Genomic DNA, 12093 nt, shown 5'->3' with positions numbered 1-12093 from the left:
ACTATGTAAGAATGCTGTTCATTGACTATAGCTCAGCATTCAACACCATAGTACCCTCCAAGCTCATCATTAAGCTTGAGGCCCTGGGTCTGAACCCCGCCCTGTGCAACTGGGTCCTAATTTAGGTGTGTGAAGTGCGTGAATTTGACAATTTTCCTGTCCTGCTAAGCATTCAAAATGTAACAAGTACTTTTGGGTGTCAGGGAAAATGTATGGAATAAAAAGTACATTATTTTCTTTAGGAATGTAGTAAAGTTAAGTAAAAGTTTAAAAATATGAATAGTAAAGTACAGATACCCCCCAAAACGACTTATTTAGTACTTTAAAGTGTTTTTACCACTGGGTATTGGTACTCCTTGTATATAGCCTCGTTATTGTTTTTGTGGGCCAGCTGCAGCTTTTCTAGGTCCTTCTTTGCAACACTTGATCATATCACCGGGCAATAGTCAAGATTAGATCTGACAGCCACATGCATTACCAGATTCAGCTGAGGTCTAGAACTTAGGGAATGATTTGTACTAAATTCAATGCTTTTAGTTTTAGATATGTTCAGGACTAGTTTATTACTAGCCATCCAATCCAAAACTGACTGCAACTCTTTGTTTAGGGTTGCAGTGATTTCACTAGCTGTGGTTGCTGACGTAAGTGAGGAGTAACCACAGCTGGATTGGTGAGGAGGGTGGAGGGGGTGTGGGGATGGATGGAAGGGTGAGAAGGGTGCGGACGAGGAGGATGAGATGCTGAGGGGGGCGAGATGTGGAGGGAGTTCTGGTTTTTATATACAACAGTGTTACAGTTTAATGTAACCCATTTGGACGGGGCCTCTGTCATGCTGTGATTGCTCAGCAGGTTGGCCGTTGTAATGACTGTAATGACGGATAGTCCTCCGGACCGTTTTACACGTGAGGATTTTAAGAGCGCTGCAATCACAGGTCTGGGACTGATAGGCTTTTACAGGCCAGTTATAAACATGCCAGTCAGTCTTATGCACTCAGCAGTCAGATCTGACTATTAACGATTGAGCACATTTTAATGGAATGGGATGAAGATTTGAAATCGATAGCCTTGAAATAGCTGTTCTTGTGTATGTCGTAGTGGTGAGACAGGTGTATGAGGCATTGTGTGTAATTAGATTCCTGCTCTGCTAATGAAAAGCAGAGACTTCTAATCTTAAGACAACAAATTCCAAGATTCCATCTACAAAAATAAGAAATTACACTCTGACAATACCTAATCAAGTGTAAAAATCATTACAACCACAATTAGATTGTAACAAATGGTATCGTTAGGCTGTCCTCTGTTAATTCCAGGAGCTGGAGGTTTCATTACCCAGCCTCAGTGTTCCACTACAGTGTTGATGAACTTGTGTGTGTATAGGGGCCCGGGTGTAGTTAACAGTCCCCAGGGCCTCGACTCACAAAGCTAAATTGTAAATGGTTTAAGGCATTTCGACTTGATTGTCTTTTTAATGCTACAAACAGCAGAAGCTGTCATGCCATGTCGCCTCTGTCAGGCTTTGGTAGTAAATTCTCTCTCTCTCTCTCTCTCTCTCTCTCTCTCTCTCTCTCTCTCTCTCTCTCTCTCTCTCTCTCTCTCTCTCTCTCTCTCTCTCTCTCTCTCTCTCTCTCTCTCTCTCTCTCTCTCTCTCTCTCTCTGGCAGCTACACAGTCAACCTTCACCTAAAAACTGTTGAGGGGGGAGGGTGAGCTCACCCATCCAGAAAATAAAGCATTATTGAGGATGAAATGGGATTTTTAATTGGCTGGACTTGCGGCACAGTGTGAAACTTACAGCGTCCTACAATTTCATACAATGACGTTCCGTCCTATGTCAGGGACTATTGATTTTGCTCTTTAGCCGGAAAGAATGTCCTTCGATCATTGAGACCTCTTAACAGTGTGATGTCCCCATTTATACCATAATGTCTAAGGGCCGTAATTGCGTTGTTGCCCCATAAACAGACGCAAATGGCCTTTTTAAGACCTTCCTTGTCTCCACGCATGAGGTGGACAATAAAGGGACTTGTGAAGTCATTGATTTTTTCAGAATATTTCTGAGTATATTTCAACAACATCATCTAGAGATCAGATAATATTTAATGGTGTTTGGGTTTAGACACAGTGGTTGGGTTTAGATACATACAGACACACACACACACACACACACAGCAGTAGTTAGAGATGAGAATGACCTTTGACCCCTCTGTCTCTGATCTCTCTCTTTCTCCAGGTCTGATTCGCTCCAGGGTGCGTGGGGCGGATGCAGCGAAGGCCAGGGTCCTGACCTTTCTGGACAGTCACTGTGAGGTCAACAAGGACTGGCTGCCCCCACTGCTCCAGAGGATCAAGGAGGTACGGTATCAGTACAGGCACTGACACCTCCTACATCTACGGTATCAGTACAGGCACTGACACCTCCTACATCTACGGTATCAGTACTGCCACTGACACCTCCTACATCTACGGTATCAGTACAGGCACTGACACCTCCTACATCTACGGTATCAGTACAGGCACTGACACCTCCTACATCTACGGTATCAGTACTGCCACTGACACCTCCTACATCTACGGTATCAGTACAGGCACTGACACCTCCTACATCTACGGTATCAGTACAGGCACTGACACCTCCTACATCTACGGTATCAGTACAGGCACTGACACCTCCTACATCTACGGTATCAGTACAGGCACTGACACCTCCTACATCTACGGTATCAGTACAGGCACTGACACCTCCTACATCTACGGTATCAGTACAGGCACTGACACCTCCTACATCTACGGTATCAGTACAGGCACTGACACCTCCTACATCTACGGTATCAGTACAGGCACTGACACCCCCTACATCTACGGTATCAGTACTGGCACTGACACCTCCTACATCTACGGTATCAGTACAGGCACTGACACCTCCTACACCTACGGTATCAGTACAGGCACTGACACCTCCTACATCTACGGTATCAGTACTGGCACTGACACCTCCTACATCTACAGTATCAGTACAGGCACTGACACCTCCTACATCTACAGTATCAGTACAGGCACTGACACCTCCTACATCTACGGTATCAGTACTGGCACTGACACCTCCTACATCTACAGTATCAGTACAGGCACTGACACCTCCTACATCTACAGTATCAGTACAGGCACTGACACCTCCTACATCTACAGTATCAGTACAGGCACTGACACCACCTACATCTACGGTATCAGTACAGGCACTGACACCTCCTACATCTACGGTATCAGTACTGTACAGTACAGGCAGTGGCACACACCTCCAACATCTACTCTACACCTTCTGATAGATCTCGCAGAATAGAAAGAAAATCCACCCCAACTTCAGAGAAAATAAGTGCCACCCTAAAATGCAGGTTGATGTTTATTGTCATGAGTCTTGTCATGGAGGCAGAACTAAGCAATTTCCCCTTAGATAGGCCATCTGCAAAGTCAAAATTGGCTATATTGTAAAAATTCAGTTAGGCATTAGGGTTACTTTGTGACTGTGCCAGTTAGTGACCACTCTGCAGAACTGCCTCCATAACAAGATTCATGATGAAAAATGCTAACCTGCCCCTCAAATGAACTCCGATGCGTATTTCTTCTTTCAACATATTTCTATCAGGAGACTTAACTGTCATTTTTTTTGTGAACTTTAATCAAAAGAACCCCCCACCCTAATCTCAGACTCCTACACATACTCTCTCTTTTTGACATATGTCTATATCTCCAGGAATGAATGAAAAACTCCCTCCTAGGTTGTGTGTGACTGTAGCATTGTGAACTGTCTCAGGGACCACCACCACCACTCCAGCAGCTCTCAGATCTCTTAGTGCGGCATGACTGGGGAGAAAATGGCAGTTTACCTTCTGCTGTTCCTCTGATTGCCCCTAATCTGGAATAAGTGCTGCACTCCCTCAATTTACACCAACAGCACTCTTCCTCTCCCCCAGGCTAAGACAGAGGGTTGACACGGTTTCTCCCCCCCCCTCTCTCTCAAAGCTCTTATGTGGACATGCTGCTCTCTAAACACTGATAGTGGTCTATGAAGCTATAGTAACTAGCTAATGCTGGGGGGCTTACATGTTATATTCAATTATATACTAACCTTAATGCATGTCTGATTTCAAAGTGCTGTCTTCATCTTAATTCCCTGGTGCGGTTGCCGATGTCTGGCGTTCAGTTCTCAACAACGTGCCAACATTATTTTGGATTTGGCCCTGCGAGGCATAACATCATGTTTTGTAATATATGTGCTAATACAGGAAGCTCTTGTCTACAAACAATCAATATATAAAAATAAACAGAATTGATTTTGTTCTGAGGGAGTCATCCATCACTGTCCACATATATACATATCTATTTCTAAATGTATTACTTATTGATTTATGTAAATGCAGGCACAAAGACGCATGTATAATATTCATGACACACCACGCCGCTGTAAAGGGACATTCCTCTCAGAGCCGCATAAAGGGATTGAAAACTCAGTAGTCTACCCAAGCAGTCTTGTGAAGCATGGGTGCTGGTCAAGGCAAATCACCTTGACTAAACACCATGGCAGAGAGTGAGAGAGAAAATAAAAGAGGGAGAGGAGGGGAATAGAGGGATGAGAGAAAGTAAATGTCTGAAGAAGAGCAGATGAGCGTGTGTGAGAAATGAGCTGAACGGGATGCTGAAGGCGAGGAGGCAAATCAAATGTCAGATAATGTGGTCAGACTGCCCAGGATACTGCCCAGGATGCTGCCTGTCACTGTGTGTGTGTGTGTGTGTGTGTTGTCAGCTCCTAAAGATGACTCTGTCATGGGCTTTGACTGAGACTTAGTGTGTGTGTCTGTGAGTTCTGACTGGTGTGTGCATGGCATGCACGGGTGTGTGTGTGAAGACTATTTGGAGACATGACTTTCACACACAGCGCCTGTTAACCTCCTCGTCACTCTGTGTGATCTGATCAGACACTGATCGATGTACCTTCCTTTAGCTGGAAGGAGGAAAAACAAGACAATGACCCCAAGCCACTATCACGTCTTTCAAGTGACCCTAACAGTAATGAATCAGCACATCTCACCAGATGTATCACATGTCCTAAAGGTGGACATTTTCCCTGGTTATTCCCTTGACTTCAGGACTACTAGGCTACTGATGTATCAGCATTAACTGAAACATCATCCAAACTGCTGGGTGACCTATTGTATGAACATAATGTATGTTTAATCAGTGCCCTGCAGCACATCAATGCCTCCCATTACTCCCATAGCTTTTTCATTAACTTCAGCTTCTGAACTGTAAATAATGAATTGTGCCATTGGCTCTTACTGTAAGTTTGGAACATGGTCTCTGACTCCCGTCTCGCTCTCTCGTCTCACCAGGACCCGACCTGTGTGGTGAGCCCAGTGATCGACATCATCAACATGGATACCTTCGCCTACGTAGCAGCCTCCTCTGACCTCCGTGGAGGTATGGAGCTACAGGGACTTGACCTCCCCATCCTCATCGCTATCTCCACACCTATGTCCCTCCCTCTCTCTATCCATCTCTGTATCTGTCCAGCCCTCTTTCCAACCCTCCCTTTCTCCATCCCTCTTTTCATCCCTTATCCCTGACCCCACCCCTCCCTTCTTTTCCATTCCCTCCCCCAGCTGGCTAGTAGAGGCTACACACACACACACACACACACACACACACACACACACACACACACACACACACAAGCCAGATGAACAGCTCCAATCAGTGTTCCCAGAGATCTGGATAGGACAATAAATGGGGATAATAGTCCTAGGCCTTCTCAGATTGGACATTTTAATTATTGATGTAGCCATCACTCATAACATGAAAAAGATGTGGTGTCAATAGAGCCGTATTGATCCACTGAGACCCGGCCCTGCCTGCCTGCAGACTGCTGCGCTCGCACTCCTGGGTCTGCCTGCCAAATCAGACCCTCTCTCTCTCCCCTGCACACACACACATACTGAGACACATAAACACACTAAGACGTGCACACACACACATGCACATACATGTTCACGTACACACACTTTAATAATGTTTACATATCTTGCACTACTCATCTCATATGTATATACTGTATTATATTCTATAATATTCTACTGTATCTTAGTCCATGCCGCTCTGTCATTGCTTGTCCATATATGTATATATTCTTAAATTCCATTCCTTGGTAGATTTGTGTGTAGAGGGTATATGTTGTGAAATTGTTAGATATTACTTGTTAGATATTACTGCACTGTTGTAGCTAGAAGCAAAAGCATTTCACTACACCCGCAATAACATCTGCTAAACACGTGTATGTGACAAATAACATTTGATTTGATTTGACAGACACACATCCACGTACTTTATTCATAGAGCAGATATGCATTGGTTCTCTCATGCATACAGTATATTTGAAGACATCAAGGGCACTGCGTCTGTCTCAGGACAGGATGGGATGGGCTATTTAAAAGCTCTTGTGTAAAGCCTGATGAAGGTCATTCCCAAGGTTCAGCCCAGATCAGCTATTAGCCAATGGGCTGGGGCCCATAATTAATCATTAGAGTAATTAAATAGGAGACGTTAGCAGGAATGGTGGCTGTAATTATTGACAGTGTTCTGCCAGAGATTAATAAAGCGTGTGATGAAGGAAGAGGCTGCTGCAGCGTTTTTATAATTGACCCCGCCTTTATAGTTCATAGTCCACCCTCCTTCTCACCCCCCTCCTCATCATCCTTTTTTTGTTAGTCGTTTGGTCCCCTTCTCTCTGACCTGCAATGCTCCCCTCCTGACCCTCCCCTCCCTCCCTCCATCTCTCCCTCACCCTCCCTCCCTCTCTCCCTCACCCTCCCTCTCTCCCACATTCCCAGTTTGTGTTGTGATTATCTCTCTCTCTCTCTGCTGCAGGCTTCGACTGGAGTCTACATTTCAAGTGGGAGCAGTTGTCTGCTGAGCAGAAAGCCAGGAGAGCTGACCCCACCGAACCCATTAAGTAAGTGAAGGGAGGCATAAAGACGGATATTATGGGATGGCCTGGCTGCAGAAGAGAAGAGAGGAGAGGGACCGAGGGAGGGATAGAGGAGGGGAGGAGGGGGTGCCTGTCTGACTGCCCATCCCTCCATCCGCAAGTCCAGTGGCTGGCAGTGGAGTGGAGGAACAGTGGAATGAAGTCTCTTCCTGTGGCCTTGCACTGCACTGTGATCTAAACAGTCCATCAGGGAGGAGAGAGGGAGAGGCGGACTAAGCAGCAGCAGCTGGAAGAGGCAGTTAAACCATTGATCTCTGCAGAGATAGCAGCAGCACGGCTAATGAGGATGCAGCCCAGAGGAGATCAGAGAGGGGACCGGACCACAGCCAGTTAAAGCACCTTTGCATTATTTCAGCCAAAAAGAGTTGATCATCTTTAATCCTCTTGAACCCAGATGGCTCTGAATCCAGGGCAGATCATTTTAGTGCTCGGCTAGAATGATTGATCTCTCTTACACATCTCTCCCTTTCACTCTCTCTCTATCTATCTCTGTTCATTTCCGGTCATAATTATTATCCAGGTACAGAGATAGACAACATTTATATTCCAAACACTAGCATACATTTCCAGGAAGGAACATATTTTCTAAGAAAATACTTGATACTGTTGTCAAAATTCATACAGGGTAGTAACGTTAGGAGTTGGGATTATGGTTCATTGTTTAGCTAGCTAGCTAGCTACATGTCTAAACGAAAGACTCCACTATGCAAGTAACCATTTCACTGTACCGTTTACACCTTCTGTATACTGTGCATGTGACAAATAAACTTAGATTTTATTTGATATAGTGTGTGTTTACCAGAGACGGTAATGTGAAGAACAACATGACCTGCACCTTAGTCAAATTAGGATATAACATTAGGCCAACGAGACAATGTCCAAGTTCTAAAATTCTCCAATAGATTGCCCTGCTTTTTAGTCACACTCATAACCGTAAGATATTTTCTGTAATTAGCTCGCCATTAACTTATAAAGAATTATCTTGTTGTGAGTTTATTTTCCTGTAATAATGAATACAAATTAGCTAAAATTAAGACGTCAGCTACAGTGGGGAGAACAAGTATTTGATACACTGCCGATTTTGCAGGTTTTCCTACCTACAAAGCATGTAGAGGTCTGTAATTTTTATCATAGGTACACTTCAACTGTGAGAGACAGAATCTAAAACAAAAATCTAGAAAATCACATTGTATGATTTTTAAGTAATTAATTTGCATTTTATTGCATGACATAAGTATTTGATACATCAGAAAAGCAGAACTTAATATTTGGTACAGAAACCTTTGTTTGCAATTACAGAGATCATACGTTTCCTGTAGGTATTGACCAGGTTTGCACACACTGCAGCAGGGATTTTGGCCCACTCATCCATACAGACCTTCTCCAGATCCTTCAGGTTTCGGGGCTGTCACTGGGCAATACGGACTTTCAGCTCCCTCCAAAGATGTTCTATTGGATTCAGGTCTGGAGACTGGCTAGGCCACTCCAGGACCTTGAGATGCTTCTTACGGAGCCACTCCTTAGTTGCCCTGGCTGTGTGTTTCGGGTCGTTGTCATGCTGGAAGACCCAGCCACGACCCATTTCAATGCTCTTACTGAGGGAAGGAGGTTGTTGGCCAAGATCTCGCGATACATGGCCCCATTCATCCTCCCCTCAATACGGTGCATTCGTCCTGTCCCCTTTGCAGAAAAGCATCCCCAAAGAATAATGTTTCCACCTCCATGCTTCACGGTTGGGATGGTGTTCTTGGGGTTGTACTCATCCTTCTTCTTCCTCCAAACACGGCGAGTGGAGTTTAGACCAAAAAGCTATATTTTTGTCTCATCAGACCACATGACCTTCTCCCATTACTCCTCTGGATCATCCAGATGGTCATTGGCAAACTTCAGGATTTTGGTCATTGGCGCTGCAGGATTTTAATCCATGATGGCGTAGTGTGTTACTAATGGTTTTCTTTGAGACTGTGGTCCCAGCTCTCTTCAGGTCATTGACCAGGTCCTGCCGTGTAGTTCTGGGCTGATCCCTCACCTTCCTGATGATTATTGATACCCCACGAGGTGAGATCTTGCATGGAGCCCCAGACCGAGGGTGATTGACCGTCATCTTGAACTTCTTCCATTTTCTAATAATTGCGCCAACAGTTGTTGGTTTCTCACCAAGCTGCTTGCCTATTGTCCTGTAGCCCATCCCAGCCTTGTGCAGGTCTACAATTTTATCCCTGATGTCCTTACACAGCTCTCTGGTCTTGGCCATTGTGGAGAGGTTGGAGTCTGTTTGATTGAGTGTGTGGACAGGTGTCTTTTATACAGGTAATGAGTTCAAACAGGTGCAGTTAATACAGGTAATGAGTGGAGAACAGGAGGGCTTCTTAAAGAAAAACTAACAGGGCTGTGAGAGCCGGAATTTTTACTGGTTGGTAGGTGATCAAATACTTATGTCATGCAATACAATGCAAATTAATTACTTAAAAATCATACAATGTGATTTTCTGGATTTTTGATCTCAAAGTTGAAGTGTACCTATGATAAAAATTACAGACCTCTACATGCTTTGTAATTAGGAAAACCTGCAAAATCGGCAGTGTATCAAATACTTGTTCTCCCCACTGTATATGATATGATCATTATTTGATCTGGCTAGCCAGCTAACTTAACAAGCTAAAAACGAACCAAAACATTGTTTAGAAAGTTGCTTTTAGTTACCTGGTTTGCTAGATTGACATATACATATACTTTTTAAACGGATGGGTTTACTGGTGTTAAAATACTCCAGTTATGCTATTTTGGACCACCAGGTTGCTGTGTGTTTATACGTTTTCATAACAACAACGACAAGTTTGATGTTGGACGGCAATAGAATGTTCATGATGTCACTGCGACAACTGTATATAGACATGTTGATAGACGTAATATAAATCAGCCCTTAGTCTTGAAATCTTTGGTTGTTTAGTACACTACCGTACTCACTCTGTTTAGCCTCACATGTGAATCCTTAAAGAGATGGATGGGGCTAAGGCTTAAGAGGGTGCTGAATGGGTGTAGACAAAGAGCTCTCCAGTAGGTATACCAAAACATTCAAGGGCCATTTTCTCAAAAGCTGGGTTGCAAGTTTATCAACTTTCAAAGCAGAATTACTTTCCCATTGTTCCTCAACTAGTGTATGATATACAATTTTCTAGCTCTGAGTCTCTACTTTTATCCAATGTAAAAAACACAATTTCAAATTTTGTTACATGACACCGAATCGAGCCGGTAAGTCACACGTGTTTCCATCATGAATATTCACTGTGCTGTGCGGGGATTGAGAGCCTTGGCTCCTGCCAGTGAGCGCTGGTGAGAGTGTCAGAGACGCTGGGCTGTGGGCTGCCATCTTCCCTCCACTTGAGAAATGAGTAAGATGGTGAGCCTCTCCACTTGCGTCCCTCAGCCCTGCTCAGGGCAGTCTGGCTCTCATCTTCCCTCCTCCCCTCCTCCCCTCTTTCTGTTTTCTTATTTATCCTCCCTTCGTCTAGTTTCATTTTTCATACTTCTTTACTCATCTCTCTGTCTGTACTTCCATCCTTCATTCCTCTCTTTTCCTCTCCCCTCTCTTCACCTATCCTCTCCTCCGCCCATCTCCTCCTAAGTGTGTCTATGGTCCGCTACCCTACATCCCTCCGTGCCCACCCCAGCACCCAGCCCCTGGGGGTGTTAGAGTAATGAGGCCCTCTAATAGCCCAGGCACAGACCCAGGCCTGGTGGGAAGCTGATCACACAGCCTGGCAGCATGGGCCATGTGCCCAGACTGGTGCAGCGTCACAGGGAGTCTGCTCCTAACACTGGTACAGATAGACACACACTTTTTTAGCAGAGACCTACCAGGAGTGGTGGGACTGACACTGAGACAGCACCAGTGCTGGTGTTGGAAGAGGCAGTGAGCTGAAGAGGCACAGATGGTAGGAGCGTGTGTGTGTGTGTGTGTGTGCGTGCGTGCGTGCACAGTGTTCGATAGAAGGTCAATGGAGACCGATTCACTTACTATGCATTGCCAATCACTCTTCTTAATTGCATCCACCTAATAATACACATCACTTAAAGAACACTGCAAACTCCACAGGGAATATTGAGTCACAAATGAGTCATTATCCTCCCCATCTTCCATCTCTTACTAGCCTGTTGCTGTCCTGTCGCTGCCGACACATCATCATCCAGTCATTCAATCCCATCATCATCATCATCATCATCATCTGTTTGTCATAGGCATGTCATTTCCTGTCATTTTTTCTCTCCAGTGGGGGGGGGTCTATTTATGGACAGTGTCTGAAAAAAAAGTGGGATCTGAAAATGGAAGCAGCAGCAGCAGTTAATGGCAGACACCAATAACTTGGGTTTTTACAGCATTGTCAAACAATGATTTCCTCTTGTAATACTCCCTTCAGTCTGGCAGATGCTGTACGTATGTTGCAGCAGGGGAAATATACAACAAAAGATGTCTCGCTGCAAAATAGGGAAGCGTCAAGTTCTGGGCTGAACTTTCTAATTTGGCTTTCCCAAGGCCGTTTCTGACTTTATGATGATATATAGTTAGCTGAATCAATAAATCATGAATCTTTATGTTTACTACCAGAAATAGTAATGTCCTGATGCAAGACTTGAAATGCAGGAGGAAAACATGCAGCCTCAAGCTGTTTTCAGGGTGCAGCCAAGGTTCTCGCTGGCAAGGGTTGTATTTTGTCAGATGTCAATGTATCTATTTAGGTGGTAAATTTGTAAGTCGTAGCCTCGAGTGCACTCTGGAGACGTTATAAATGACCAGAGAACGTGGTATTGCCTCAAGAATCAATTCCCCTCCTCTGTCATCATTGGTCAAAATATAAACGCAACATGTAAAGTGTTGGTCCCATGTTTCATGAGCTGAAATAAAATATCCTAGAGATTTGCCATATGCACAAAATCTAATTTCTCTCAAATTGTTTGCACAAATTTGTTTACATCCTTGTTAGTGAGCATTTCTCCTTTGTCAAGATAATTCATCCACCTGACAGGTGTGACATATCAAGAAGCTGATTAAACAGCATG

General features: G+C 44.4%; 1 protein-coding gene across 1 annotated transcript in view; it reads left to right on the top strand.

Annotated features, from left to right (window-relative positions):
- galnt14 (UDP-N-acetyl-alpha-D-galactosamine:polypeptide N-acetylgalactosaminyltransferase 14 (GalNAc-T14)) overlaps positions 1–12093 on the top strand; it is a 121549-nt gene that overhangs the window by 90702 nt on the left and 18754 nt on the right. The window contains exons 6-8 of the mRNA XM_041865043.2: positions 2230–2351; positions 5384–5471; positions 6915–6999. Coding sequence (XP_041720977.1) covers positions 2230–2351; positions 5384–5471; positions 6915–6999 — 295 coding nt within the window. The remainder of the gene's footprint in view (positions 1–2229; positions 2352–5383; positions 5472–6914; positions 7000–12093) is intronic.

This window comes from Coregonus clupeaformis, chromosome 36 (assembly GCF_020615455.1).
Source record: "Coregonus clupeaformis isolate EN_2021a chromosome 36, ASM2061545v1, whole genome shotgun sequence".
Taxonomy (NCBI): domain Eukaryota; kingdom Metazoa; phylum Chordata; class Actinopteri; order Salmoniformes; family Salmonidae; genus Coregonus; species Coregonus clupeaformis.
Note: the sequence above shows the minus strand (reverse complement) of the source record. Positions and strands in the feature narration are given on the sequence as shown.